Here is a 25,916-nt window from a genome sequence, read left to right as displayed (position 1 = left end):
AGTCTAACAATTAAAAATGCACGTGAGCATCTCAGGCCGAGTCAGAGCAGCAGGCTGCAGGCAGACAGGGCCGTGACGTCATCGTGCTACGTGGTAAAAGGAAGTAGCGAGCAGCAGGCTAATGGGGCGACCAAAACAAACGATGACGGCCGAACAAGGGAGCCGAAAGAAGCCCGGGTTGTTTCGTTTTTGACCGCCGTAGAGTTCTGGACGCGGTGTTAGAGATACCCGTATATCTACATGAGAAATGACGCGGTATTGAACGCCAACTGGGCAGTGCGCGAGCGGTATCTGTGTCTGGGCTCGATGCCGTCCCTTCTTCACACTGACGCCACAGCTAGCGAAGCGGTAGCTGGCTGTCAGCGACGCGTTCCTGGACAGCACGACATTTAGAAAGTAGTGTTGCTTAAGGTTGAGAGGAGAAAATGCAAAGACGGTGTCGGTGACTTTGTGTGGTGACTCCAAATTCCGTGTAAGGTCCGTTTGACAACTCGGCGAGAGCTAACTAGCTGCGTTAGCCTCACAGCCCAAAATGAGTTGGTTCAACGCGTCTCTGTCCAGCTTCGCCAAACAAGCTTTAACGACAGCTCAGAAGTCAATCGACCGAGTTCTGGACATCAAAGAAGAGGACCAATGGGGTAACATCGTTGTACTGCCCTTCGACGGTAAGTAGGGTAACGTGGGGGGTAAAAGCTAATGTTGCCATATGCAAATGTCAGATTACCGCTACAACTGGTTGTGCAATTTCTTTTCTGTCAGACGTCACAATACCTGGGAAGCTGTCGTTGAGCGGAGGATGGGGAATGACTCAGTGGGAAGCGCCCCCTGAGGAAAAGACCACCACGCCTCCTCCGTCCTCCGAGGCCATCACCACGCCTGTCACCCGCACAGTTGTGGATGAATCTGAGAACTTTTTCAGTGGCTTTCTGCCTCCTGGAGACGTGCAAGGTGTCACCAACGCCCAGGTGGTGTCTGTACCCCCTGCTAAGTCTCAGAGGCGGCCTCAGGAGAAGGAAAAGGACAACGCCGAAGAGGCTGTGGCACAAAAAGAAGTGGAGACTCAAAAGCAAGCGCCTGCTGACAAGGGCCATGGGAACCAGACAGTCGCTGAGAGTCGGCCCGTTGAGCTCGAGTCATCTAATGCAGACACTATCGTCCTGCAGCCATTTTTTCCGTCTTCCTCCAGCGACCTCCCTTGTAACCCTGACGGCGACAAGAGCAGTGATAAAACAGATGTTGGCTCTGCAGACACAAACACGGAGCACTCACAGACTCCATCAGATCACCAGATTGAGCCGGATACTACAGATTCACCAGAACCCGCCGCTGTCACTTCTGAACCTGAGAGCGCTGCACCTTGTGATCCTTCGCCCTCCCCGCCCTCTAAGGAAGTACTCATAGAGCACAAAGACTCAAAGGGGGAGGACCGCCAAAATGATACCCCCTCTCCGCCAGTCAGCGCTTTCTCCTCAGGAACCTCGACCACCAGTGACATTGAAGTGCTTGACCACGAGTCGGTGTTGAGTGAAAGCTCAGCCAGCTCCAGACAAGAAACAGGGGAGGGCAAGGCTGGCCTTCACCTAATGCAGGGCTCCTTCCAGCTTCTCACTGCCTCCACCTGTGAAGATTTCCCCCGACTGGAGGACTATTCCAAACTCACAGAGAGTTGTGGCTCATCTTCGGATGCATTTGAACGCATAGATTCATTCAGTGTGCAGTCACTGGATAGCCGGAGTGTCAGTGAGGTTAACTCAGACGATGAGATCCCTGGCAGTCGGACACTAGCGTCTGTCACTGCAGGCCCTCCTCTAACGGTGTCGTCAGCTGTCTGCCAAAAGCAGGAGGATGGCGTGGTGGCGAATGAAGGAGAGGAGGAGGAGGAGGAGGAAGAAGAGGGCTTTACTGAAACAATGAGGGAGCAGTCGCTGGATGAAATGGAGGAGAGTGGACGGAGTGCTACACCTGTCAACAGTGAGCCGCCGGAGGAGTTGACAGAACAGGAATCTGAGGCTAATGTCACACTGTCTGATCCCACCTCCAAAGCTGAGGAGCAGATCACTCCACCAATCACAGAAGAGATGAAAAGTGTCTCGACAGTTCAGATATTGGAGCTTCAAAAGGTAGCACAATTATTGTCTTATTTGGTAGCTGACAGTGTAGTGTGTGTGTGTGTGTGTGTGTGTGTGTGTGTGTGTTATATATTCGTCTGAGCTTGTTGTCTGGAGCAAGACTTTGTTTCACCCATTTAATTGCAATTTTGCCAATTGAACACTAGTGTATTTTAAATTATCTTCCAATATATTGTCAGCTTTTTTGGTTCAAAAGCATCAGTATTTCTCCCATTGGTCCCAGAATTTGTTATGCTACACAAAGAGGGCAACCGTAAAACTCTCACAGTATATTTATCCAAGACCCCGCTACTCTCCTTTTATGAGGGACATTTATATGTGCAGGCTCTTCTTATACACAATAAAATGTTATGCACATGTTGTAGGTCATTGACGAGCTGTCAGGCCGCCTTGAGAAAAGAGAGTCTCAGCTGCTGGCAGTCAGCAAAGACAAAGCCAGACTGGAGGAGAAGTGTGACAATCTCAAAGAGTAAGTATCACACACGCGCATGCGCACAATGGCACTGTAAATAATGGTGATAAGAAAGCAGTTTTCACCAGGGGGTTAATGTTCTCGTCCATCAGACAAGATAACATAGTGCCACCGTATTGTGTTGTTTCAATGCGCTGGACTTGTTGAACTTGTATATTAAGCTACAATCATGTTTTAAATGCTCTGGATTTATGTTCCTTTTTATGTAATTAACGTGACTACACTTAAGAGATAATGCTGATCATTTCAAGTGATGTTTTCCTGAAGCCACAGTGATTGTTAAATGCTTTAAATAATCTACTCCTGCAGAACTGTTACAATCCACCTTGGCTTTGAGGCTGTATAGCTTTTGACAATGAGCTCTTCCACTAATGAGTCTGTTCATCCTCTAGTGAAGTGATAAGCCTGAAGGAGGAGAGCTCTGCTGTTCAGTCCCTCAAGGATGAGTTCACACAGCGCATAGCGGATGCAGAGAGGAAGGCTCAACTGGCATGCAAAGAACGAGACATAGCCAAGAAGGTAATTCACATACGAGTGATCTGATGTGTCCCTCTCCTTCCGCACTGCATTGAGAGAGTTATCCAAAAGCTACTAAAGTTTCTATTCTTTTCTACAACTATCCAATATTTATTTACTTTTATGTTGAAATCTAACATGTCCAAAGTCAAAGATGACATTTCGCTATGCTACAGGAAATAAAAGGCCTGCAAGAAGAGCTTTCGACAAGACTTCACTCCAGTGATACAATGGAGATCATCAGAGAGAAGGAAGAGCAGATCAAAGGCCTGCTGGAAGAAGGTAAGACTAAATTATGTAACCGTCTATAAGTCTTCCCCTCCACCAACCCACATGGTACCACTCCAGACAGGTGGTACAGTCAAGAAAATGTTCAACATAAAGCTGCTTTTACTATATCCAACTTTTAAAAAAAGTTACGGACAGCACTAAGCCCTAAAAGACTTGTCTGTAATTATTGGACTGGGGTTATGAGTGAATGAAAACTTTATAGAAAACCATTTATCAGGGAAGAAATTATGCACAAGTCGAGTATGGATGGTCGAAGAAAGAACAGCTTGTCACTGAAATATTGCTCGGGCACAGGTGGGTGTCGGTCTCAGCATCTGTGTTTTTATTTTATTTGTCAGGCGAAAAGTTGTCAAAGCAGCAGCTGCAGCACAGCAACATCATCAAGAAGCTGCGTGTGAAGGAGAAGGAGAGCGACACAAGGATCACCAGGCAACAGAGGAAAATCAAGGAGCAGGAGGAGGAGCTCCAGCAGCTGCAGCAGGTACATTGTTAAAAATGTCGGTTTCGCAATAGAATTAATGTTTTCCCTGCCATTGTGAAATTTCTGCTTTCATCACTTTTGAGGTTTGGTGATATGTGATGAAGTTGTCATGATCAGTCACTGTCAATTTTGATTATCTAAATTTTAGTTGGATTTGTTTTTTTCCCCCTTTTTCAATTTAGTGTTGTTTGAACAAAATTTGAAGTTTGATGTTAAATTGACTTTTGTTTATGTGCTTGCTATTATGAATAATGTCTCATTGAGACATTGTTGATATTGATTGTTAAGGGTTACATCTTAAGTTAAAAAAGTAATTAAAACAAAAATCAAGGCTAACTCCAGTAAACATATTTGAACTGAACAGTTTGAGTTCTCAGCATTTGCATTGTTCTGCATGTTCAGTTACTTTGGTCCAATTGGAGGAGGTGAGGTTCACCAGTTGGGGTTTGGTTCTCTTAGTCATTTTGGCTGTTCCAGTCTTTGACACATTTTTAGTTATCAGTTTGCAAACTAAATCCTGCCCGGTCTAGCTTGCAAAATTACATTTATTTCCAACGTTTGTGAATGTTTTGTGTGGGGCTTGAAGAAATGCAAATTAAGTTTAATGGCGTTATGTTACTTTTGATTTACAACTTTTAATAACGCCATCGTTTTGTCTTTCAACATCTGCCTTTTGTAAAACAATACTTATTTTTCCCCAAAGTCTCACGGTACGTTTGGATTTGCCTAAATAACCATAAGTAGTATAATCATGGCTGCAAGTCAAGTGTTTTTTTTTGTGTGTTTTAGGTTCTAGATGGGAAAGAAGAGGTGGAGAAACAGCACAGGGAGAACATCAAGAAGCTGAACGCGGTGGTGGAGCGGCAGGAGAAGGAGCTCAGCCGGCTGCAGACGGACTCTGAGGAGCTGCAGGAGAACAACAGGAGCGTCCAGGCTGCTCTGGACAGCTCTTATAAGTAAACACTGACACACCCCTCTATCAACACTGAATGCTAACAATGAGAGCTCTTACTGTAAATGTATTCTCACAAGCCAGAAATTATATTGCACTTCACGTCTCATTGTATTATTTCATGGTTGCACAGAGGAAACGGTGCAGACTAAGTATTTGAAAAGGGACACATTTATTGAGAGATACTAGTTTATTGGATTTGAAATGGCGCAATGAAAATCGAGGCTAGCGCGTTGCCTTCCACCATTTATTTGAAGATGTTTACGGCTACATTGGGTGAACAGTATGGGGAATTGTAACCACTTTTATACATAGTCCCCCAGTTTCAAGGGGTTCAGAGAGTAACCGTACAAATTAGCGTACACTTTAAAAAGATATACCCCATCGTCATTGTGTCATTACAGCTCCAGTGTGCGGCAGTACAGAGCCAAACAACAACAAATGCCCCACTGTTGTTACAAATAGGGACGGCACTTGTGATAGGGTTATGGTGTTAATGGTCTACTTCGACACCTCTGTTGTCAGGGAGCTGGCGGTACTTCACAAGGCTCACGTCAGCAGAACGAGTGAGGCCGAAGAGGCGTCCCAGAGCAGGGAAACGCAGGCCAAGGAGCAGCTAAGCCTGGCTCTGGAGAAGGCCCAGGAGGAGGCCCAGCTGCAACAAGAGGCTCTGGCCAATCAGGTAACACAGGCTATGCATGTAAATAAAGCGTTAAAGGCTCCTCAGACCTGCTAGTTTGCTGCTGCATGAGCAACCCAGCACACCTTGGATGCGTTACACGTTACGTTTACACTACAGTAGGCTTTGGTGCAGCCTCAATAAACCCCATTCCTCAAATGGGGATTTGGTTGTTATTTGATTTCCTGTCGGACAGGAGATGCTGCGGCCCATAACCAAACATTTGCCTGTTATGATTACTCACTCACACACGCACACATGGTTGACAGTGTGTGATTCCTTCACTGTACCCAGATGTTGTTTCCCTGCACCTAGGGAGTGTCGTTCTAGTGAATGTCTACAGCATGTCTTTTTTTTAGAAATGCTACTACAAATGGTCATTTACCAATGTCAATAAAGCATGCTGAAGTGGTATTTTGTTAAATATAATTTCACATGTAGAGGAAAGTAAGCCTGACCAGTTCCTGAATTACTGTTCCTTATCATTATTTGAAACACACTGCAAAGTTGAACAGTACATCCTTTCTTACCTTTTTGTTTCATGTTGTGCACAGGTGGCTGACCTGAGAGTGGCCCTGCAGAGGGCTGAGCAACAGCAAGCAAGAAAAGAAGATTATTTGAGGGAGGAGATCAGAGAGCTGCACCAGGTAACATAATATGCTGCTTAGAAGATATCCTACCAAGCTGGTTCCCTTTGGCAAGGGGTAGAAATAACCACACTTTATTTAAATTAATGCACAACGTATTTTTTTGTCTTTTCATCTTCCACAGAGGCTTCAGGAGGCAGAGACAAGGAACCAGGAGCTCAGTCAGAGTGTTACCTCGGCAACACGACCCCTGCTGCGACAGATTGAGAACTTACAGGCCTCATTGGGCGGACAGACGGCATCCTGGGAAAAACTGGAGGAGAACATCTCAGACAGGCTAGGTAAGAGGAGTTGTACTGTGTGTGTGTTTGTTTGTTTGTGTTGCAAAAAGCTTTACATCTTTTTTTGGGTCTTTTCTTTTTAACAGCCGATGCCCAGGCACAGCTGGCTGTCGCTGTGGAGAAGGAGCGATCAGCAACTGAAGACCTTCTGACCATCAAGTCCCAGCTGATCTCTCTCGAGTCCCAGAACTCCCTGTTCCGTCAGGAGAAGGCCCGACTCCTGGCACAGGTGGATGCTGAGAAGAGCAAGCGAGAGAAACTTGAGGACGAGAGCAGCAGGTAACAAATTACAACTTAAAACTCAAGCCTACAATGTTAATTGATATGGTCACATCCAGCCAGTCCTCCTCACTAATTCTGTTCTCTACATATACTAGTTTCTTATCGGGACATTTATTCGTGCCTTTTGGAACGTGTGGTATTAGATAGGTGATCGGATGCATGGTCGAGTGATTTGGTTTAATTTGAATTATGATATGATATCCTAACCACTAGACCATAAAGAAAGTGTATCCTTTATTAGATAATCCTTTATTAGTTAGAAATGTACAGGATTACAGCAGAAAAGTACAAACACAAGACTAAGACTAAGTAATAAACAGCAAAGAATATTAACTAAGTACAAAAAGGTAAAACAAATTCCACTAACTAAAATATAACTACACATCTTTGTGTACTGACAGAAAGCATTTTTTATTGCAAGGCGCATTGTGTATTTATATTGCGCAGATTTGTGTTGCAGGACAAAGGGGAGGAGCCAACAATCAATAAGTGCTCTATAGCTAACTCCAAATGTTTTTGTCTTGTCTGAAGTTAGTTTTATTTGTCATTATTTCCAGAAACCTTGTTATAAACCATTAGTAGACAGTGAATGTTACGCTGCATGCACTCCTTACCGCCTGTTGATTTCCCCCTGATTATCTAACTTTTGGTTGGATGTATTACAGATAGATATGTGTGAATATTACTGGCATAGTTTTTCTGGGTAGAACAACACTTGTGGGACTGTTGAGGAAAATGCCATCACCACATCTCCCCTTGTAATGCTAATGGGTGCTGGTGAGTGTTTTGGTTTCACAACAAACCCATCTGTGAGTCAGAGTGGGACGAGGAGGAGGCCGGGGGGACTCGAGTCGCTGTTAATGGGCCAGTGGCGCAATGGTTTCCGCATTTCATTACAGAGTAGACGATTACTAAGTTTGACCCCTGGATGCCTCGGAGCATTTTTAGCTCTTACTGAAAGGTGTAAATTATGTTTGTCTGAAAATATGATATGTTTAAGCTAATTTTGTATACAGCTTGTGGCTGCTTGGGGAACTGTATAGCTCCTTTTTGAGTGGAAAAAGCTCATAGAGGATTCACATCATGTTGCACACTTTTATGCTCATCTCATTCCAGACATGTCACAGGGGTATTTCACCAGCTTTGTGTCCGTGATATAGCCAATTGTCATGACTTATTGCTCGTTATCTCAATGTAGGGAGCACGTTGATTTGGAAAATCTGCGAGGAGAACACATCCGCTTGCTAGAAGAGGCCAAGAAAGAAAAGGTACCTTTTTAATGCTCCCTCTCACGCTTGTTGTTCTCCTCGAATAAACAACTCCCTCACGTGCATCGTTTTCTCTTCTTCCACCAGCTGCTGCTGACCAATCAATTAGAGATGGAGAAGATCAAGGTGGAGCAAGAGAAGAAGAAATGCTACCTGGCGCACGAGGCACTCAAGGAAAAGGTTCATGATGATTTAGAGATTATCAATCTTTAGTCCGTTTCATCTCATCAGAATTTCTCAATTTAGACGGTTAAGATGTCTTAATTCTGTTCTCTAAAAGTCGCGGTGTGTTTTCTCATTAGGACCGGAGGACCATGACCCATTCTGTAGGAGAGCCTCCAGCCTCCTCCACACCCTCGCTGTCCCGCTCGAGCTCCATCAGTGGGGCCGACAATGCTGGTCTACACACCTCTATTCTTTCCCAGGTACACGCTGTGAAAATGTATGATTATGCGGTCTTTGCATGCTTGGATTTGTGTCGCTTGACCGGCCCTGCACTTTTGTTTCATTCTTACACAGGATGACTGTTCAGACCACTCTCTGGGTACCATGACCATGTCTATGTCGATGAGCGGGACCAATCTTTACGAGGCCGCCAGGCTATCCGGAGGCTCCAGCATCATAGAGAACCTCCAGTCTCAGCTCAAACTCAGAGAAGGGGAGATAACACAACTGCAGGTAGCAATTCAGAACCATGCCAGATAAAGCTTGTTAAAATTATAATTTGATGGTTCTGCTACATGTCAGCGCCACCTGTCTGCAGACACAGGGCCGACCAAATCAACAATGTTTCCTTACAAAAATGTAAAAAAAGTATTTAAATATGGTAATTAAACTGCAACCGTACCCTCTTTCTGTCCTCTGTTTATGCAGTTTGAGATCTCCAGTCTAGAGAGGAGTCGTTCTGTGATGGCAGAGGAGCTCGTTCGACTCACAAATCAAAATGATGAGATGGACGAGATGGTGCAGGAGATCCCCACGTTGAAAGTTCAACTCAAGGTAAGGGCTGTATAAGCAGATGCAGGATACCTAAATGCTGTATTTGCAGGGGTTCTTCTAATGCGTGCGGCTGTGCGTTGCAGGATCTGGAGCAGAGGCACAACACTATCCTGCAGATGTATGGAGAAAAAGCTGAAGAGGCAGAAGAGCTGCGATTGGACCTTGAAGATGTGAAGAACATGTACAAAACCCAGATTGATGAATTACTGAAGAACCAGAAATAAACTGTTTGTAACTGTTACTTTTGGGACTCTCTCAAACAAACCAATTGCATTCACCAGAAAAGAATATGCAGAGAATTTAGTTTCATCACTGTCAAAAGAAAACTCTTATCTTTATCTATTTTATTTTAATTAATTATCACATGGTATATTTAAGAGTGGATGTTGGGATTATGCATAATAATAATATTTGCATTAACATACAATATATTCTTACAGAATCAGTATGAAGGATAGCCACCGTTTTATCATTCAGGTGTACGAACTTTGCTTTCGGCGTAATATCTAATGTTTAAAGTATTGTATAAGCAGTTTACAACTGTTGGGAGATGGTCAAGTTTTTTTTTGCACTATACAAATTCATCATTGTTGATTTCTTAATGCATAATCAGAATGGTTTAAGGAATATATAAAACAATATTGTACAGAGAATGTTATGTATTGTTCTTATCTCCTTACAAATCACAAAATGTCATGTAGACCTAAGAGTAGTCTGTGATGGAAATCAAGAGGGAGAAAGATTTAAAACCTTATGAATAAACATGTATTTGCGTGGTGAGAAATACTATGATTCTTCATTTTAATTATGTGGATTCACACAGAAGTCTGCATTTTCATTACGTTCATACAACAATCTCCATGTTCTGAACCGTTTCATACAAAGTTCTGAGCTCAGCCTTTTATCCACCTAATTAATAGATGATTAATCTTGGTTTTGATATCATTTACAGTATAAGGGTCCTTTTTTAAAAGACAGTTTGGAGAGAATCTTTTAGCATTTATGTTGAAGAGCATTCTCAAGACAAAGTGTGGTACGCAGCGCCACTCTGCGGCCGCGGCTGTGTATTACAACCCGCCACCAGGTTTCCGGTGTTATGGCGACCACCGGCAACATCCTCGCTTCAGTCTGGAGAATTGCAGGCGATGAGTTCAGGTAAACCTCCTTTCACTCGGAACTGAAGCGAACCAAATTCAGAGGACCACTGGTCGTGAGATACGTACCCGTCACACGCTTTTATACCGAGGAAACGTTAAATATATTGACCCCTGCTCCGTTCTTTTGCAGCCCAAAATCGGTAACACAGCTTGAATCAACGTGAAGGGGTTTTGGGCTTTGTCAAGAACTACGTGACATGTTAGCCACCACGTACACATTTCAGACATTAGCCTCCAATAAAGTATGAGCATATTTTAACCCCCCTGAGAAAGGAAACAAAAGAGTAAGTAATGGATTATTATCCGCGCGCGTCTTGAGATGTAACTGTTATCTCACGTGGCCATCAAGTCGCAGCCTCGCGCTGACGGGTAGCAACGGTCACGTCATCTTATTAAAGACGAGTTGACGGACGTTAATTGACGCTAGCTTAAAGTTTGATAGCAGCATGTTTGCTTCTGAGAGCCGTCGGACGACAACAAAAAAGGGAGAAAATAACCATGTGTATATATATATATATATATATATATATATAGTCCAAAACACACACATATATAATATATATATATATATATATATATATATATATATATATATATATATATATATATATATATATATATATATATATATATATATAACTAGTTTGACGAGGGCTTTTAGATAAACTCGACATACAGTCTTACACCTGAGATAAGGAGGCAGCCTCGTGCTTTCACGGTGTTTACATGTGGCATTTACTCCTGAAGTATCTCACAGAGCCGCTGTTTCAGACATCCCGTTATAAGTAAGCAATAATTACAAGTAACTCCTTGAAAACATGTGTAATTATTATAACGCATTACCTGTCTAAACCCACTGTTTAGACATGTGTTATACTTGTTTTAAAGTTATATACAGCAACGCCAGTCCTCCTCAGCTCCTTTTTTAGATGTGCATAGATGCGGGAGCCATTGTTATAAAGCGCATAGAGTGTGGTAACTGCAATAACAGTAGTCACTGTAATATTTAAAAATGTAACTGGCGTTGGGCTGTTTAAGCTCATGCAGACTGGAGACTTTGCATTGCACGGGTCATGGATACATAATCATACTTTATTGGCCACCTGGAACTGCACAGGTCACATTGTTACCAGCCAGCAGTTTTTCATTTGTTCCCTCAGTCTCACTCATGATTGCTCAGACAACAGTCGGGGAAAAAGGTCAGTAACACATCCTGCAACAGGACCTTTTTCATCATGAGGCGCTCCGATGCCCTGCAGCTCGCTTGTGGCCACATGCTTGTAAACTGGTGTTGGGCTTTCAACCAAGATTACAGAGTGCAAGTCTGAGTCTGTGTCTCTGTCTCTCCTCCTCTTTTTTTTTTTTTGTAATTGTTTTACTCCTCAGAGTGCTGTGAAGAGAGGCAGCTATTTCCCATGTTTGTGTCATTCTGACTATGCTGCTCTTGGTAGCGCTGGGCATCATTTCTTCTTTCACTGTGGTCGCCACCGAGAAGGCTGAGAACCTCCACCGCAAACCGCCAGCGCCGCTGCTCAACCACAGCGGGATCTCTCTGCCGCCAGAGCACGTACCCTACTTCCTCTACAACAACAAGAGGCTCGCCAAGCAATGCCGCCTGGACCCACTCTGCCCTTTTAAAGTAAGATATGCACTCTGTCAAACTTTTTCACCGTTCAAACTTTTTCTCAGTGTAGTCGTAACATGTTAGTTAGCGTTCCTGTACCGTGAGGAAAATCACTCAAAAGGCCAGATGACTGCCAAGTGTGCCTTTAGATCGTGACTCATAACAGCATGAAACAAAAATTACTATTATTTAGAGCAGTCATCTAAATAGGGTTTACTCTGGGGTTTTCTTTACAGTAGCAATTGCAATTGAAGTATGAAGGGTTATAGAGAAATGCATGTTTGAGATACTTACACATGTATATTCACACTTCATAACGTTGTATTTAACAACAGGATGCACTGCAGGATCTGCCTGCCTGTTGGGGCTACGAGAAGGACTGTGATCCAGGGAAGCGCTTTAGCTATCCAGTCTGTACTAAAGCTGACTCTGGATGGTACTGTTCTTAACATCATATCCACACTTTATGTTCTTACTTTGTCCTTCTTAGATAATGCATGCTGCATAATTTACTTTCCACATTTTCCTTACAGCCATTCAGGATGCGTCAGGTGTTCAGCAATCTTAAGTTTAACAAATAATAGTAATCTTTTATTCATATTGAATTTACTGAACCACAGTCTCCATTGTTTTTGCAAAGTAAAAGTGTAATTAAGCATTGCATGCATTATTGCTGATCTGCCTAAATCTTTGATCTGTCAGGGCCCGTTCTCTGGAGGCGGCCCAGGAGCTTTTCTGGAAGCAGGCAGACTTTGGCTACGTCAAGGAGCGCCTCTCTGAGCTCAAAACACTCTGCACGGCCAGCAAGCCAGTAAGTCTGCTCATTTCCTTAGTTCCCACGGGCCTACCGAGTCAACAGGAAGACACAACAGGCAGACACAGTGTTCAACAAAAGAATCCACAGACAATAGACCTGCACATAATTAGTGGTTTAAAAGCAGTAATGTCGAGGAAGTATAGCACAGTGACCACTTTCCCAATCTCTAAGGTCCAGAGTTAATATCATAATATCATATAGTATCTTTAATGCTAAATATTTTTTACTCCTAATATTTTTCTAGGGGGACTCATCATTAAGATGTAGTAGCCACACTCGCTTCTGTAAGGCAACTAACCTTTACCTGGACCTCCGAAAGCCGCGCAGAGGTCATGAGAGGTCAGTATATTTGAAATTGACATGTATATGAAAAAAACATGACGCGGACATGAACTCAATCCATGTTTATGTTGCAGATACAAAGAGGACTTCATTCAGACCGGTGAGATTGGTGGTTGCTGCAGACTGAACAAGCGATCACTTGCTGCCGAGGGAGAGCACAAGAGCCCCTTGCAATCTTGGTGAGGCAGGACACTCATTCACACACTCAGTTACTCAATGACGTTGGTATGAGCTCTTGGAAATCTAAAGAAACATGGGTTCATAGTCATGAAAAGAGGCTCAAAGCATGTTCCCTCACCGAGACTTGAACCCAGGCCCCAGCAGTGAGTGCGCCAAATCCAAACCAGGAGATACCAGGGACTTGATGATATATAGATATAAAATGATGTATCGTATGAATAAGAAATACAGAAATACAAAATACAAAAAAGAGCGGAAATAGATATAATATATCTATATTATCTCTTAATTTGTTCACCTATTCATACATTTTTGTGTTAACCCCTAGCCTGTCCCTCGGAGAGAAAGAAAACACGCATAAAATAACAGCAAAAATAACAGCAAAAATGTCCCTCAATCAGACAGAATTGTCATTGACATGAACATGCTATAATCAGTTATAGAAAATAATGATGTCTAAAGATATTAAACGGAATGTACACTGGTTACCGTTGGCATCGCACACATTCACCAGGTATCTACAGAGGTTAGGATCTCCTACCTCATTAGTTATAGACACATACATAAATAAATAGGAAATGTAGGAAAAAACTTTTATTTATTGATGTCCTGTTTAATCATCAACTTGTATTTATGTTTTGTATGCATTTATTTATGTATTTTTAAAAAAAAAACAGTTTTTTCTATATCTGTGTTTGTTCATTTCTGGATTCATTTATTTATGTATTCGACTTTTTGAACATAGTAACACAGACTGCCAATAGCTGGTGCTCTGTGCACTGTATCGTCAGCATTTTGCTGAACAACCCTCTTTAGGTATTACTGTTCTGTACATCTTAGAGGCAGTTAATGTCCTGCCTGGGAATTAGTAGTTATAGTATGTGTGTGCACTCTGAGTCAGGCCAGCTCCGACTACCTCGCAGGGAGGACAGTGTTGATAAACATCTGTTAAATCAGACACAAAGGCATGTGGTGAGATCCCAGTAGGAGGAGTAGCCTCCCCCATTTCACTGCCTTAGAGACTTGATGATTGAATGAACTGAAGAAACTAGCACCCATTGTAATTTCAAAAGCTCAATGGCATAGTGAGAGAAGTGACTTTGTTTTGTTAAACAGAACTAATGACGTCTGGCCTCCTCACCTCACTGACATAAATACAATGTAACTCCTTATTCTCAACATACACGTGATGTATTTTAAAAAATCAGCTTAGTTCTCTACTTTTACACACCATCTCTCTGATGTTGTTAAGCTCACATTGCTTCAGCTGTTGGAAAACACATTGCTCCTGCTCAAAGCAGCCCTGAAGGGGGAGACAGGGGCAGTCAAGAATGTGGGGGTGGAGTCTGCTCCATTCTTTTTTCTCTCTCAGGCATAGAGGGGGTCAAGCGGGCCAGTGGCGCAATGGATAACGCGTCTGACTACGGATCAGAAGATTCTAGGTTCGACTCCTGGCTGGCTCGTTAAATGTTTTCCAGCTGCTCGTAATGTACACGTAATATTGAACTGTTCATAATCTCTCATTACAATGAATCACATGACTCGGATCATTCAATGACAGGTCAAACAATTTTAAAATAATGAAAACACAAAATAAAATAAGATGGTATTACACAGAATAAAGACGGCAGTCCACAAACCAACGGGTCACGATGACTACGTCCACTTATATACAGTCTATGGTTTGTCATTGGCTGTTTTCCAAACTGCCTACTAAATACTACGGATGAAGACCATATGCGGCATACTGTGTCCAAACTTATGAATCAATTTATTTTGCAGTATGCTGGGCCAGGCTTTAGCCTTTAAACAAGCTTTTGTTTTGTAGGTATGCTGAGCTGCAGACATACACAGAGCTGGACTTTCATCCCATACAGGATGGACACTGTGATGTTGTCATTGAAAAGCCCTCTGTTTTCATGAAACTGGATGCTGGTAGGTAATAAACATTTACATGACATGACTTTCATGCTTATTCTTGTATTTTGGGGTTTCTACTAAAACATGTTTCGTTAATACAAAAACGTATTTTTCTCATACTGACTGTCTGAATACACCTGTATTTACCTGCACTTTAACATATGGTTGCAAGGTATGTTGAAGTTAGTGGTATAACGGATCATTGTTGTTCCGTCTGGATCTTCCCCTCACGGTTCGGTACGCACGTAAACCGCAGATTAATTCCACAGTTTAACCATCACAAATAAAGTTATCGACCGATATTCAGTAAAAAAATATGCAATCAGGGAATCCACATTTAAGCATTCTATTTGTTGATCCCTGATATGAAATAGAGATGAATTATTACCCAACACTACTTTTTTAAATCCACTATAAATGACTATAACAAAAAGAAAGTCTGGAGCCTTGTAGACCGGCTGCTATAACAAAACAAAGTAACCAAAAGGATCTGTAGCTGCCAATATGGATCGTCAAAGTATGATCAGGGATCTCTAAAAGATACACTTTTTTATTTTGTGCTGATCCAATCAGTGAAGCCGATTCGGCTAATGATCCGAACCGTGAGCTTTGTGATCCGTTTCCCCCCCCTTTAATTTACAGTCCTGCAACCTAGACAAGTAGCTACATTCTTTACTCCCATTGTATCTTTGTGAAAGAAAGAATACACATGCTCTTATGTACAATGTGGGATAGCAAGGGTTCCACCTTTCAAAAAACCTTGTTGGACAGTAATGTATTGAGAGCTAGAGTATTTTTCTTTTAGTTACCAGAAAACAAACTGACGTTCACTAAAGTAATACTTGTGTGTTTTCGTCACAGGGGTGAACATGTACCACCATTTCTGTGACTTTGTCAACCTCTACATTTCCCAGCACATAAACAACTCCTTCAGCTCAGATATCAACATCATCATGTGGGACACGGTGAGTACCCAATGTCTCCGATTACAGATTCAATGGAGGGTGTAACCTAGATATTTCTTAATCTGTTGTTTCTATTTAAGGTAAACCAGCACATACTGTACGCTATCAAAATACAAGGCAGGAAGTTGCATTTGTCTTGCTGCCTCTAGTGAATTGGTGACGCCCTCTTTTAGCAACATAAGAAATACATAAAGAGTCACACATTGGATCTGTTGGGGTCACAAAGACACAACTCAAGACCTCGAAATGCTGATGCATGAGCTCATTTTTATTAAGATTATTTTGTCAGATGCAGGCGTGTATTTGAGCTTTTCTCCCTCTGAAAAAGACCTTCTCTGATGTTTTTGTTTAGAGTAACATGAAAACACAGAGTCATACGATTGACGAGAGTCAAAGAGCTTTGTGTCCAAGACAGACGGAAAAGAAAGGGTCTGAAAAAGTGAGATTGGATTTGAGTTTTATAACCCAGCGGGAAAGCCAAACAGTATTTTGTCTGCAGTAAACTTCAGTCACAGTTTTTGTTTAACAAGTCAGTGGCATATGTGCCCGATGTAGACATCAAGGGGAAACATCAGTTTGAATAACAGAATGCTTTACAGGCCGCCTCATCCGGCCCATTGTTCCCCCGAACTGTGCACAGAGGGAAAAAGGAACATGGAAAGAGAGAAAGCTGACAGGGAGAAGGGAAGCAGTGACCTTTCAGCACACACTGTGCACTTTCATCCAAACAGTGGCAGGCTGTCACATAATAGTGTGATAACATATTTTGTATAAAACCGCAGCTTCAGAGAAACACAACATGCAGAGTTTGAAAACAGACGACAGACCCTGGCAACGCTTAAGGCTGTAGTTGATTCTAATTTTATTGGTTTGTTTTTCATTTCAGAGGTAACATTAATTTGATTAACATTAGTTTCTTTCTTTTTTATGTCTTTTCCCAGAGTTTTTACGGTTATGGTGATCTGTTCGGTGAAACATGGAGGGCCTTCTCCGAAGATGACATCATCCACTTAAAGACCTACGACTCGAAAAGAGTAGGTGTATGGTCACTTCTGTGTGGTCATTGTACGCTCCTTTTTTATAAAGGTCTTGATCTCATCACTTACTCAAGTATAGTTGTTTAGTAATAAGCACCCAAATTGGTTGGTAGTCTTCGTCTATGAAAGCTATTTATAGCCTTGAGAGTGTTGACACAGACCCCTGGGCCTGGGTTGGTTGTTTACAAGAAAAATCTGGCATACAGGAAATATTGTGTTTTGTGAATCCACAAGCAGCAACAAAGGTCTTGATGAAATATACATGTAAAAAAATGTGAAGTTAGTATGGCCAACCATGGCTGAACTGATAACAGCCTCCTACAGACAGTCAAATTCCATCCATATATAATCCAACAAAATATGATGTGCCATCGAACCAGGTAACAACGATACTTTATATATTGTATATTGCCTCATTGTCCATGTTCACCCGTTACAATATTTTATATTTTTTTACTTTTGCGTGACATAATTACAAACAGATTTCTGTGCCATGCCGTATGCTCACAGTTCACTCCTGTCCACAGGTGTGTTTTAAAGATGCCTTCTTCTCCCTCCTCCCGAGAATGAGATATGGCCTCTTTTACAACACGCCTCTTGTAAGTTTACCTTTTTATGTATTGGTGTGTGTGTGTGCGTGTGTGTGTGCGTGTGTGCGTGCGTGCGTGCGTGCGTGCACGCTTTACATGTATTTTACTTTTAACTATGTTTTTATCTCATATTTTGTAATAGACCTTTTAGAATTTATTTATTTATTGGTCTTTCCCAAATGCAGAGTGATATCCAGTTTAATCTCAAACATGCAAATATGTATGTGATGCATTCAAAAGCTCAGCAAGTGCTTACACCATTTAAATGATAATTCCAAGGAGATTACTATAAAGATGGCACCATGTAAATATGTGTTGTCCTGTGGTTGCAGCCTTGGGGTGTGAAATATTGATAGCTCAGCCTCAAGCTGGTGCTTTTGATTGCTATTGCAGCAGCACATGGCATGTTTACATTCATGTGCTCGCATTTACCGGTGCAGTGCAGCAGTGTATGTGTGGGAGTCTTGGACTTGACGTATGCATAGGCTCATATGATATTAATCGCAGGGGGGTTAGAAATATGTGTACAATTGTCAGAGCCCAAGCGTGTTACATGTTTTTCATCTCAACCCGGTGAAATGCAGCAGTGTAGCCTGATTCAATTCATTTCAAACCAGAGAGTCAATTTTCCAAAAAATGCAAACATTGATCATCTTTTTCCATGACTATATACAACCAAAGTCATAATGTGAATACATTATTTTGAATTGAAGGGATGGATGAAAACTAAATCGCATATGTGGGTGAATTTGACACTTTCTGTGGTGTGTTGATGGCAGATCTCGCACTGCTACAGTGAAGGGATGTTCCGGGCGTTCTCCCAGCATGTCCTTCATCGACTGAACATCCCGCGAGATGAGCCAAAGGTAGGAAAGACCTCTTTTCGGAATCAGTTTTGTCTTGTTTGTATACATGGGATGGACCCAGTTTCATGAACACATTAATAATCCAACACAATAGTAAAGGTAGGAACAAATATTATCTTAGTGAAGGTTACATTGTCTGACAGTGATCATTCATCTGTTAACAGCTGCTGGTGTATATATAGAGAGCACGGGGGTACGTTTTCACAGCTTTCATAAAGAAGGCTTTCCACAGGCTTTCCCATCTCAGCTAATCTTCACCATTTATCCTGGTTCAGTTTATTCTTTCTTTATCAATTTAGACATCAGACCTATACTAACCAACACTAAGGGGAACAGCAGCGTTAGAAAAGAAAAGAAAAACACAGCTCATTCAATCTGACCTGAATGTGATTATGTTAAATTGTTAAAGATCTCAAGGTGTCTCCCTCTGCCTTGGAAATGCTGTCGTGATTTCTAGCACCAGTCTGACTGGGAGTAATAGATGAATAAATTAGGCCTTAGGATGACGATGGTCCTCTTTGTTGAGAGAGATATGTCAGCAACCTATTGCCATGGAAATTTGTATGGATTTACATGGTAGCTGAAAATGATCTGTGATGATTTTGGTGATAACCTTTCACTTGGCACCATTAAGTCAGAATTCTACATACCAACCAACAAAAAACAAAAGACCGAACTTTATTTAACATGCCGGTAAACAATCTGAAGGGCAGATTGATGTTCATTTGACGATGTTACATCCACGGGCATACACCTTCTTTCAAAGCTCTTCACTGAAAAGAAAAGGCTGGTGATACAGAGGGCTGTGCAGGGAGCACAGAGCCGTCCACTCCGTCTCATAGCCGACTGACAAATACAAGACTGTGAGTGGTTCACTGTGATCTAAAGCTTCAAGTCTCTGCAAGTTGATTGTCACAGCCTGCTGTTTTGGGTGGAAACCACTGGATGCCTGGAAGGGAAGAAATCATAGGACTGGGAAATTGTCTGCAGTAACATAAAGTGTGTGCTTTCTGGTCAATTAGCTTTAACTTGTAAAACCATTAGTCGGGTTCTAGTTCACGTGTTTATCCATGAACAACCATAGTTTTATGTTGTTTCACACAGAAGGCTTGTTGTTTTAGTAACTCAGTTCTCTGGTGCTCTCGTGTTACGGATCTGGGGCTCTCACCGCCGTGGCGCCATGGATAAATACATGTCTTCATGGCAAAACGACTAAATACATGCATGTCAGCCTACTTGCAATTCTCTCAGCCCTCAGCAGATCACAAGCTACTTCCTGCCACATTTTGATGGATTACAGTCACTTTTAAATAAAGCATTCATTCAGCACAATCATCGTTCTGTTTGTCGATCACAAAACAATAGTAAGGGCAATACTTACAGTGAAAGTAACAACATTTCTGTGTGTCAGCCATCAATCAGTCAGATAAGAACAAACCCAAAGAGAGCATATAGACAAGCCCTAATCTGCAACCAGACCACTGTTATTTTAAAGTTATCCCTAGTAAGAAAAGCCCATATTGTTGGCAGACATGGCTCATATTAGTATTAGTTAGTATTGTTAATAGTGTCTTTTTTTTTAGCAAAGTGAATGGTATATCCCTCTACTGGCTTTGATGAACAACTGACCTCACAGATTTCACAGAAGGTGAATTTTGCAATTATCCAAAATGCAATTTTCATGTTATTTGTATGTCATTTGTTTAAAAAGGCCGGTCTAAGTCAAATGCAAAAGCTCAGCTTGCATTTTTGACTTTCAAGTGGAGAATTCAAAACCCTGTCAATCGGATATTCATTTTCATATAATAATCACACGGTTTGAGTACCAGAATCACTCCAGGTCCCTGGTGGTCTAGTGGTTAGGATTCGGCGCTCTCACCGCCGCGGCCCGGGTTCGATTCCCGGTCAGGGAACACTTTGTTTTTGTCCATCCTGATAAATTCCATGTCACATGACACCCAACATGTTCAGTAAAAGCACCAAAACCAAAGCACCAGATCAGCAGACACCTGGACCGAAATAACACGAGTGAAAGGAGCAACTGGCTAAGAACAGAATGTTGTCTGCGAGGCTGTAAGTTGTTTTCTGTGAAAGATCTCAAGTTACAAGTCCTGAGCACGTTTAAATAACTGTGTGTGGCAACACATGTATGATCCTTTCCACCACTGTCACTGTTGAATATAACTAACTTTTATCTCTGTTTCCTACTTTGTGAATGTAGCAATATTTCTCCTAAATCGAAATACATTGTGATTTAAAGCCTTGCAGTTGACAAGATATGGAGGGGTCTAACACACTAGAGGGAAAAGTTTGGTGCGAGGAAGAGTGATCTCTTTGTACCTTTTTTTAAAATGGCCAATATATAATCAGTTGAGTTGAGCTGTTAAGACATTTTACACCTTAGTAATATTTTGGGAATTAAACGAAGCAGTGAAGAGCTTTACAGTGAACATATTTTAAAAAAGACATTCTGTTCCATCAGCCATTTTAATGGTCTGTAATCAGTTTCCAATCCCTGCTGTTTCAACAGAATTAACATATGGTACTGGTGTAATGCTCCAACCTCTCTATGATTTCAGAATATTTGTATCTTTGCTTACAGTTTTTATGCAAAGATCAGCCTCTTAAAGTACATTTCATGTTGACGAGCCGAATGAGCAACGGTGCGTGAACCCAGTGAAGTCACTACGACTCACTGCAATTTCATTACTACGATAAACTCAGGGAAAGAGCTCCTCACTGACTGTATGGAGCCTTCTAGTTTCTGAAAGATGGATGTCCTCACTTGAATATTGCCGCAGCCACCTCCTCATTCATCCTACAGCTATAACTCTTCGGCACTTTTCACAGGTGTTATGATCCCAGGTTTGAAGCACTTGAATGTATCTTTATGACCAGCGACGACCAATAACTTCTTCCTTCCTGTAGAGCAGCTCATTGGGTATTCACGGCCTTCACTAGAGATATGCTAAGAGGCTTTCCGGCGAGACATGGGGCTGCTGGCGATAGCAGGCCTGCGACTGAATGAGAGGTCCTCTCTGCCTGGACCCTCCTCCTTTCATCCCTAGATTAATGGCACCGCCAGAGACTCACACTGCTGCTCTCCTCCATTGTGTCCCATTCACCCGCCTCCGCCGCCCCTCTCCTCCCACCTACCCCTTGTCATAACTTGCTCAGTCCTGCTCTTTGTCAGAATGTTCAGTACTTTTAATAATATTTGAGTAGAAGAGAATAAATGAGGTCTGTATTGAATACAAATATGTCCACTGGCTAAAGTGAGGTGTTGTAGTCTGGCTGCTTTATTGTGTACAACGGATTGAATAGGTTGCAAGTCAGTGTTGGTGTCATTACTTAAATGAAGTTATGATCATTATTGTTTATTCCCATATGGTATACATGTTGTCTCATTCTCTTGCAGAACACAAGGTGGCAGTAGAAGAATATATTACATCTACACACTGTATAAACTAATAAGAGCACATCAGAAAAGAAAACCTCTGGTTCCATTTTGATACTTTGTAATGAGATTGTATCTAACGTGTCTTCTCCTCTGTGCTGGACAAAAGACACATTTTAAATCGAGGCTTTTGCCAGCCGCCTATCTTTTCTGTCCTTGGCTGATTGATTATTGGGCACATTGCTGTTTTCAGGAGGGGCGTGTTCGTGTCACCCTGCTGGCACGCAGCACAGAATACAGACGGATATTAAACCAAGTGGAGGTGAGTGACGCACCGCCCTCCCTCCACCTTTCCGTCGCCTAACTTTTCTGCACTTGCTCTTTTTTCCTCCGTCCTGTTCTCCTTTTTCTCCCTGCTCTGTCTTGTACTTTCTCTCTCTTTGTCTCTTTTTTTCTCTCTGCACAACTCTCACGCCCTCAGCCCCTCCTTTCCACTATTGATTTACTGCCCACATCTGTTAAGTGCCTATTTAAAATCGTATTTGCTATAAAAAGTAAGAGTAACAAAGGCTTGTGATTTATATGGTGACTGCCTATATTTGTTTGCTCTCTCATTGATCAAAGAACACGTCCCTCTGTTGTTGTTACAGCTGGTAAATGCCCTCAAGACTGTGCCTCTACTGGAGGTCAACGTGGTGGACTACAAATACAAGTAAGTTAACGAGTGCCTGTCACAGTACTACAGGAGGTATTCAGTGCTGCTTAGCATTGGTCAGCAATGTAACAGTGCTGTACATGAATATGTCAATGGTAAGCTTTTTAGATGTTGTAATAGCAAGGGTGTTTACACAACAAAGATGATTGATGTGTGACTCCCTGACTGTCTTTCAGGGATGTCCCCTTCCTGGTGCAGTTGAGGATCACCAGCAACTCTGACATCTTCATCGGGATGCACGGGGCGGGTCTCACACACCTCCTCTTCCTCCCGGACTGGGCTGTAATCTTTGAGCTGTGAGTGACATTTATCGTCTGCCTGTGAGGTGCGTGTTTAAGTGAAAGACAGTGAACAGCAGAGAGGGGAGCAGGGAGAGCGATGGCCCTCAGACACTTGGTGTATGACTTATACTGTCTAATTAACCAGGCATTCATCACACTTGGCTACCCTGGGTAGAAGAGCTTTTTGGTGTGTGTGTGTTTGTGTGTGTGTGTGTGGGGGGGAGAGAATGAGCATGTGTGTGAGTATTATATGTGCACTTTTGGTGAGTGACAGAGAGAGAACCACAGTGTGCATACAGCAAGAGAGAGAGAGAAAGAGAGTGATAGAAAAAGGAAGATTGAGCACGACGGAGTGAGAGTGAGGCAGACCGAGGAGAGCAAAAGATAAAGTATGTGCGTCTGTCCCTCCCAGATATAATTGTCAGGATGAGAGCTGCTATCGAGACTTGGCTCGGCTACGGGGCATTCGATACTTGACTTGGAAGAAAATGGACAAAGTGCACCCACAGGACAAGGTAGGGGAAACTCCCTTAGCAGCCATTAGCTCTCAGGCACCTGAGCCTTCTCCATTGATCTCACCTATCTTCACACTCTTATGCACTCATTTCATTATGGGCAATTGGAGGCATTGTAAAACCAACACACAGACTTCCTTTCTCATGTGTGTTATATCCCTTGTCACCTAATTGCAAGGACAACAACACAAACACACACATTTGAAGGATTTTCACCTGTGTCCATTTAATGTACACACGTTTCTCTTATCACCTCCCTCAGGGTCACCATCCAACCCTCGGGGACCATCCCAAGTTTACCAACTACTCATTTGATGTGGGGGAGTTCATGCGCCTTGTGCTGGAGGCAGCTGATTACGTCACGCGCCATCCCAAATGGCAGCGTCGAACCCTTCACGATGAACTCTAGAGTCTCTGTGTGTGGGACACAAGACATCCGGACGCTGAAGAAATTTGAACACAAACCTGCCGTTTGGCAGAATCATTTATTTTTTTTTAAGTTGGGAGAGTATTTGTCACTTCCCTGCTTTCATAGGTCTGGATGAGTAAAAGTAATACGGCGGACGGCTCGGGTTTGAATAGCTTCCACCAGCTCTTATTAGTGTCAAATCAGTTAAAAGACGAGGCGTGTGCAGTCGCGGCATCTGGAGAGCGATAAGATGTGTCCTATGTTTCTTCATTACCGCTGCTGTGTCTACTTCATTCCACGCCGACAAAGTTAGCTAATGAGCAGCTGTTACGGCGTCCCTTCACACGCGACATCTTGTCACATTTCATCAGCGTCACCTTGATGCCAGCCTCCTCAGAGCTGTTGACAATCCCACCAGAGTTTCTGCGCACATCCAGCATCTTATATTGTGTGCAGTATTCACGCGCTGGATTACCGCATATAGTTTTTTACATTTAGTTTGACATATACATTTAAGTTTTGCTCAACAAAATATCTCTAAAAAGGGATAGACAGCCGGTAACTGAGACACTCCTACTGCCAAGAGTGATTTATTGTACATCAGTATTAGTGTTTGTACAACACAATGATTGTAAGCACTGTGAAAAGAAACATCCAAGTATTTGTCACTAACATTATGAAAAATCATCATGTTGCTTTTGTCACAGAAATATCTAGGAGACTTTTTAAATCTATCTTTTTATTCTTGTGTCTTTCTTAACAGTTGACAGTTGTCTTCTTTTACAATGGTAACATTCCTTATTTAAAGTGTGTATGTTTGTTGGTTTGATGCATTGTCAGTATGGTAAAATGATGAGGGTGCTGCTGGTGACCTTTTCTAAACTCTCGAATGTTGTTTTTTATTGAAAGGTGGAAATGGAATGAGCACAACTTGCATGCAGTCTGAAGCAATGCACATGGAGTATTTTGAGCGATCAGATAATTTTCGTGTTACCTGGCCTCTCCTTGAGCGCGATGTTTTATTTATCGATGAAATCGAGTTGAACTCAGTCAGAACTTTTTGGTCGGGGCTTTGCTTGACTCGTGGGCGATTTCATATTTAAAAGCTGTGTAATATTATGAAATAAATGATTCTTAAAAATTCTGAAGGATGTCTTCTGGTCTGTGCTCACCGTATTTTGGCATCAGAAATGTAATTCATCTTAATTTAATCAATCATCTTTTGAAGTCTGACCTTAGAGGGGAAAAACTGAAGGACGGTTCTTGCTGTCACTGGACTGCTCTCTGCTGTGGGTTTCATTATTTTAGTGAGTCCAGGTCTGAGGAGGAAGAGGGCTCTTTGCAAAAGGGCACTAGTCCAGTTTTTACTGTCACTGTAATAAATCTGGATGACCTCAAAAACTACTAAATGAACAATTACGCATCTGAGCCACACGGGGGCAGTATAACATCACACATGAGACCCAATCGTCACCCTGCGCGGTGTGATTGTCTCTGACAGACTTGTTCCAAACAGTGTTGAGGGTGAGAATAATGTATTCCAGAATAAATCCAGTGGGTCATAAGAAGTCACTTTGTGTTCAAGTGTTTGCTCCAATATCAAATGTTTGATGTCAGCAGTCGTGCTGCTGTCTGCTTTTTGCGGATGTCGTGTCTGAACTTTTGGGGTATTGACAGATACCGGGCCTGTCTGGGATGGGCACTATTTATGGCCCCGCTCAGGTTACTGACAGTGACCTCGTAAAGAAATGAAGAATCTCCATGCAGAAAGGGGGGGGGGGGGGGGGGGGGGGGGGGGGGGGGTCACAAGCAGAGGAACAAAGATGTCTGTCTCTTCTCATTAACCTTCATGGCAGCTCCGAATCGATGACCAACTCCTGTTTTACAGCGCAAAGCCTGCCTGTATCCAAAAGTGGAGCACTCGAGTGGAAGAGAAGACGCGAGAAACGCATCGCATCGCATCACCTCATTTCGTGTGCGTGCGGCCGCTGTGCGCACAGTACGACCAGAATAACCAGTAGAACCACAGTAGAACCTTGCTTCACTGGCCGCCAGGGCGCAGCGTATATACGTGCGTTGGTGGAATCACTTGGTGGTGTCGCAG

General features: G+C 42.5%; 2 protein-coding genes and 1 non-coding gene across 4 annotated transcripts; all 3 read left to right on the top strand.

Moving 5' to 3' along the window:
* The first annotated feature begins 62 nt into the window (after window positions 1-62).
* tmf1 (TATA element modulatory factor 1) lies at window positions 63-9,781 on the top strand. Its single transcript, XM_034533074.1, has 17 exons — window positions 63-665; window positions 760-2,120; window positions 2,495-2,598; window positions 2,994-3,120; window positions 3,294-3,399; window positions 3,747-3,889; window positions 4,679-4,845; window positions 5,367-5,523; window positions 6,075-6,167; window positions 6,292-6,448; window positions 6,535-6,727; window positions 7,929-7,998; window positions 8,086-8,178; window positions 8,301-8,423; window positions 8,518-8,676; window positions 8,872-8,997; window positions 9,081-9,781. Exons 1-17 carry the CDS (start codon window positions 533-535, stop codon window positions 9,219-9,221), a joined length of 3,453 nt encoding a protein of 1,150 aa, XP_034388965.1. The 5' UTR covers window positions 63-532; the 3' UTR covers window positions 9,222-9,781.
* Window positions 9,782-10,061: 280 nt separating this feature from the next.
* Window positions 10,062-24,958, top strand: eogt (EGF domain-specific O-linked N-acetylglucosamine (GlcNAc) transferase). 2 transcript variants are annotated; one of them, XM_034533900.1, is made up of 16 exons: window positions 10,062-10,152; window positions 11,541-11,793; window positions 12,114-12,214; window positions 12,481-12,589; window positions 12,840-12,934; window positions 13,012-13,116; window positions 14,946-15,052; window positions 15,899-16,002; window positions 16,944-17,036; window positions 17,567-17,638; window positions 18,409-18,495; window positions 22,146-22,214; window positions 22,543-22,604; window positions 22,784-22,903; window positions 23,301-23,403; window positions 23,666-24,958. In XM_034533900.1, exons 2-16 carry the CDS (start codon window positions 11,590-11,592, stop codon window positions 23,810-23,812), a joined length of 1,578 nt encoding a protein of 525 aa, XP_034389791.1. In that variant the 5' UTR covers window positions 10,062-10,152; window positions 11,541-11,589; the 3' UTR covers window positions 23,813-24,958. The 2 variants fall into 2 exon arrangements, with proteins under 2 accessions (XP_034389791.1, XP_034389792.1); XM_034533901.1 differs by having other exon boundaries at window positions 10,097-10,152; window positions 11,606-11,793; window positions 23,666-24,956.
* On the top strand, window positions 14,508-14,580 carry trnar-acg. The gene has a single exon. It is a non-coding gene; the product is annotated as a tRNA-Arg (tRNA).
* Window positions 24,959-25,916: the final 958 nt, after the last annotated feature.

The sequence above is a fragment of the Cyclopterus lumpus genome, chromosome 5 (genome assembly GCF_009769545.1).
Source record: "Cyclopterus lumpus isolate fCycLum1 chromosome 5, fCycLum1.pri, whole genome shotgun sequence".
Lineage (NCBI taxonomy): Eukaryota > Metazoa > Chordata > Actinopteri > Perciformes > Cyclopteridae > Cyclopterus > Cyclopterus lumpus.
This window is presented reverse-complemented; position numbering and strand designations above follow the sequence as displayed.

Excerpts from the sequence above, each read along its gene's own strand:
- tmf1 (XM_034533074.1), top strand. The coding sequence starts at position 533 with ATGAGTTGGTTCAACGCGTCTCTGTCCAGCTTCGCCAAACAAGCTTTA. Across the intron at positions 6,168-6,291 it reads AGATCAGAGAGCTGCACCAG|AGGCTTCAGGAGGCAGAGAC; the intron begins GTAACATAATAT and ends CATCTTCCACAG. Across the intron at positions 6,728-7,928 it reads CTTGAGGACGAGAGCAGCAG|GGAGCACGTTGATTTGGAAA; the intron begins GTAACAAATTAC and ends ATCTCAATGTAG.
- eogt (XM_034533900.1), top strand. The coding sequence starts at position 11,590 with ATGCTGCTCTTGGTAGCGCTGGGCATCATTTCTTCTTTCACTGTGGTC. Across the intron at positions 16,003-16,943 it reads ACATCATCATGTGGGACACG|AGTTTTTACGGTTATGGTGA; the intron begins GTGAGTACCCAA and ends GTCTTTTCCCAG. Across the intron at positions 17,639-18,408 it reads TCTTTTACAACACGCCTCTT|ATCTCGCACTGCTACAGTGA; the intron begins GTAAGTTTACCT and ends TGTTGATGGCAG.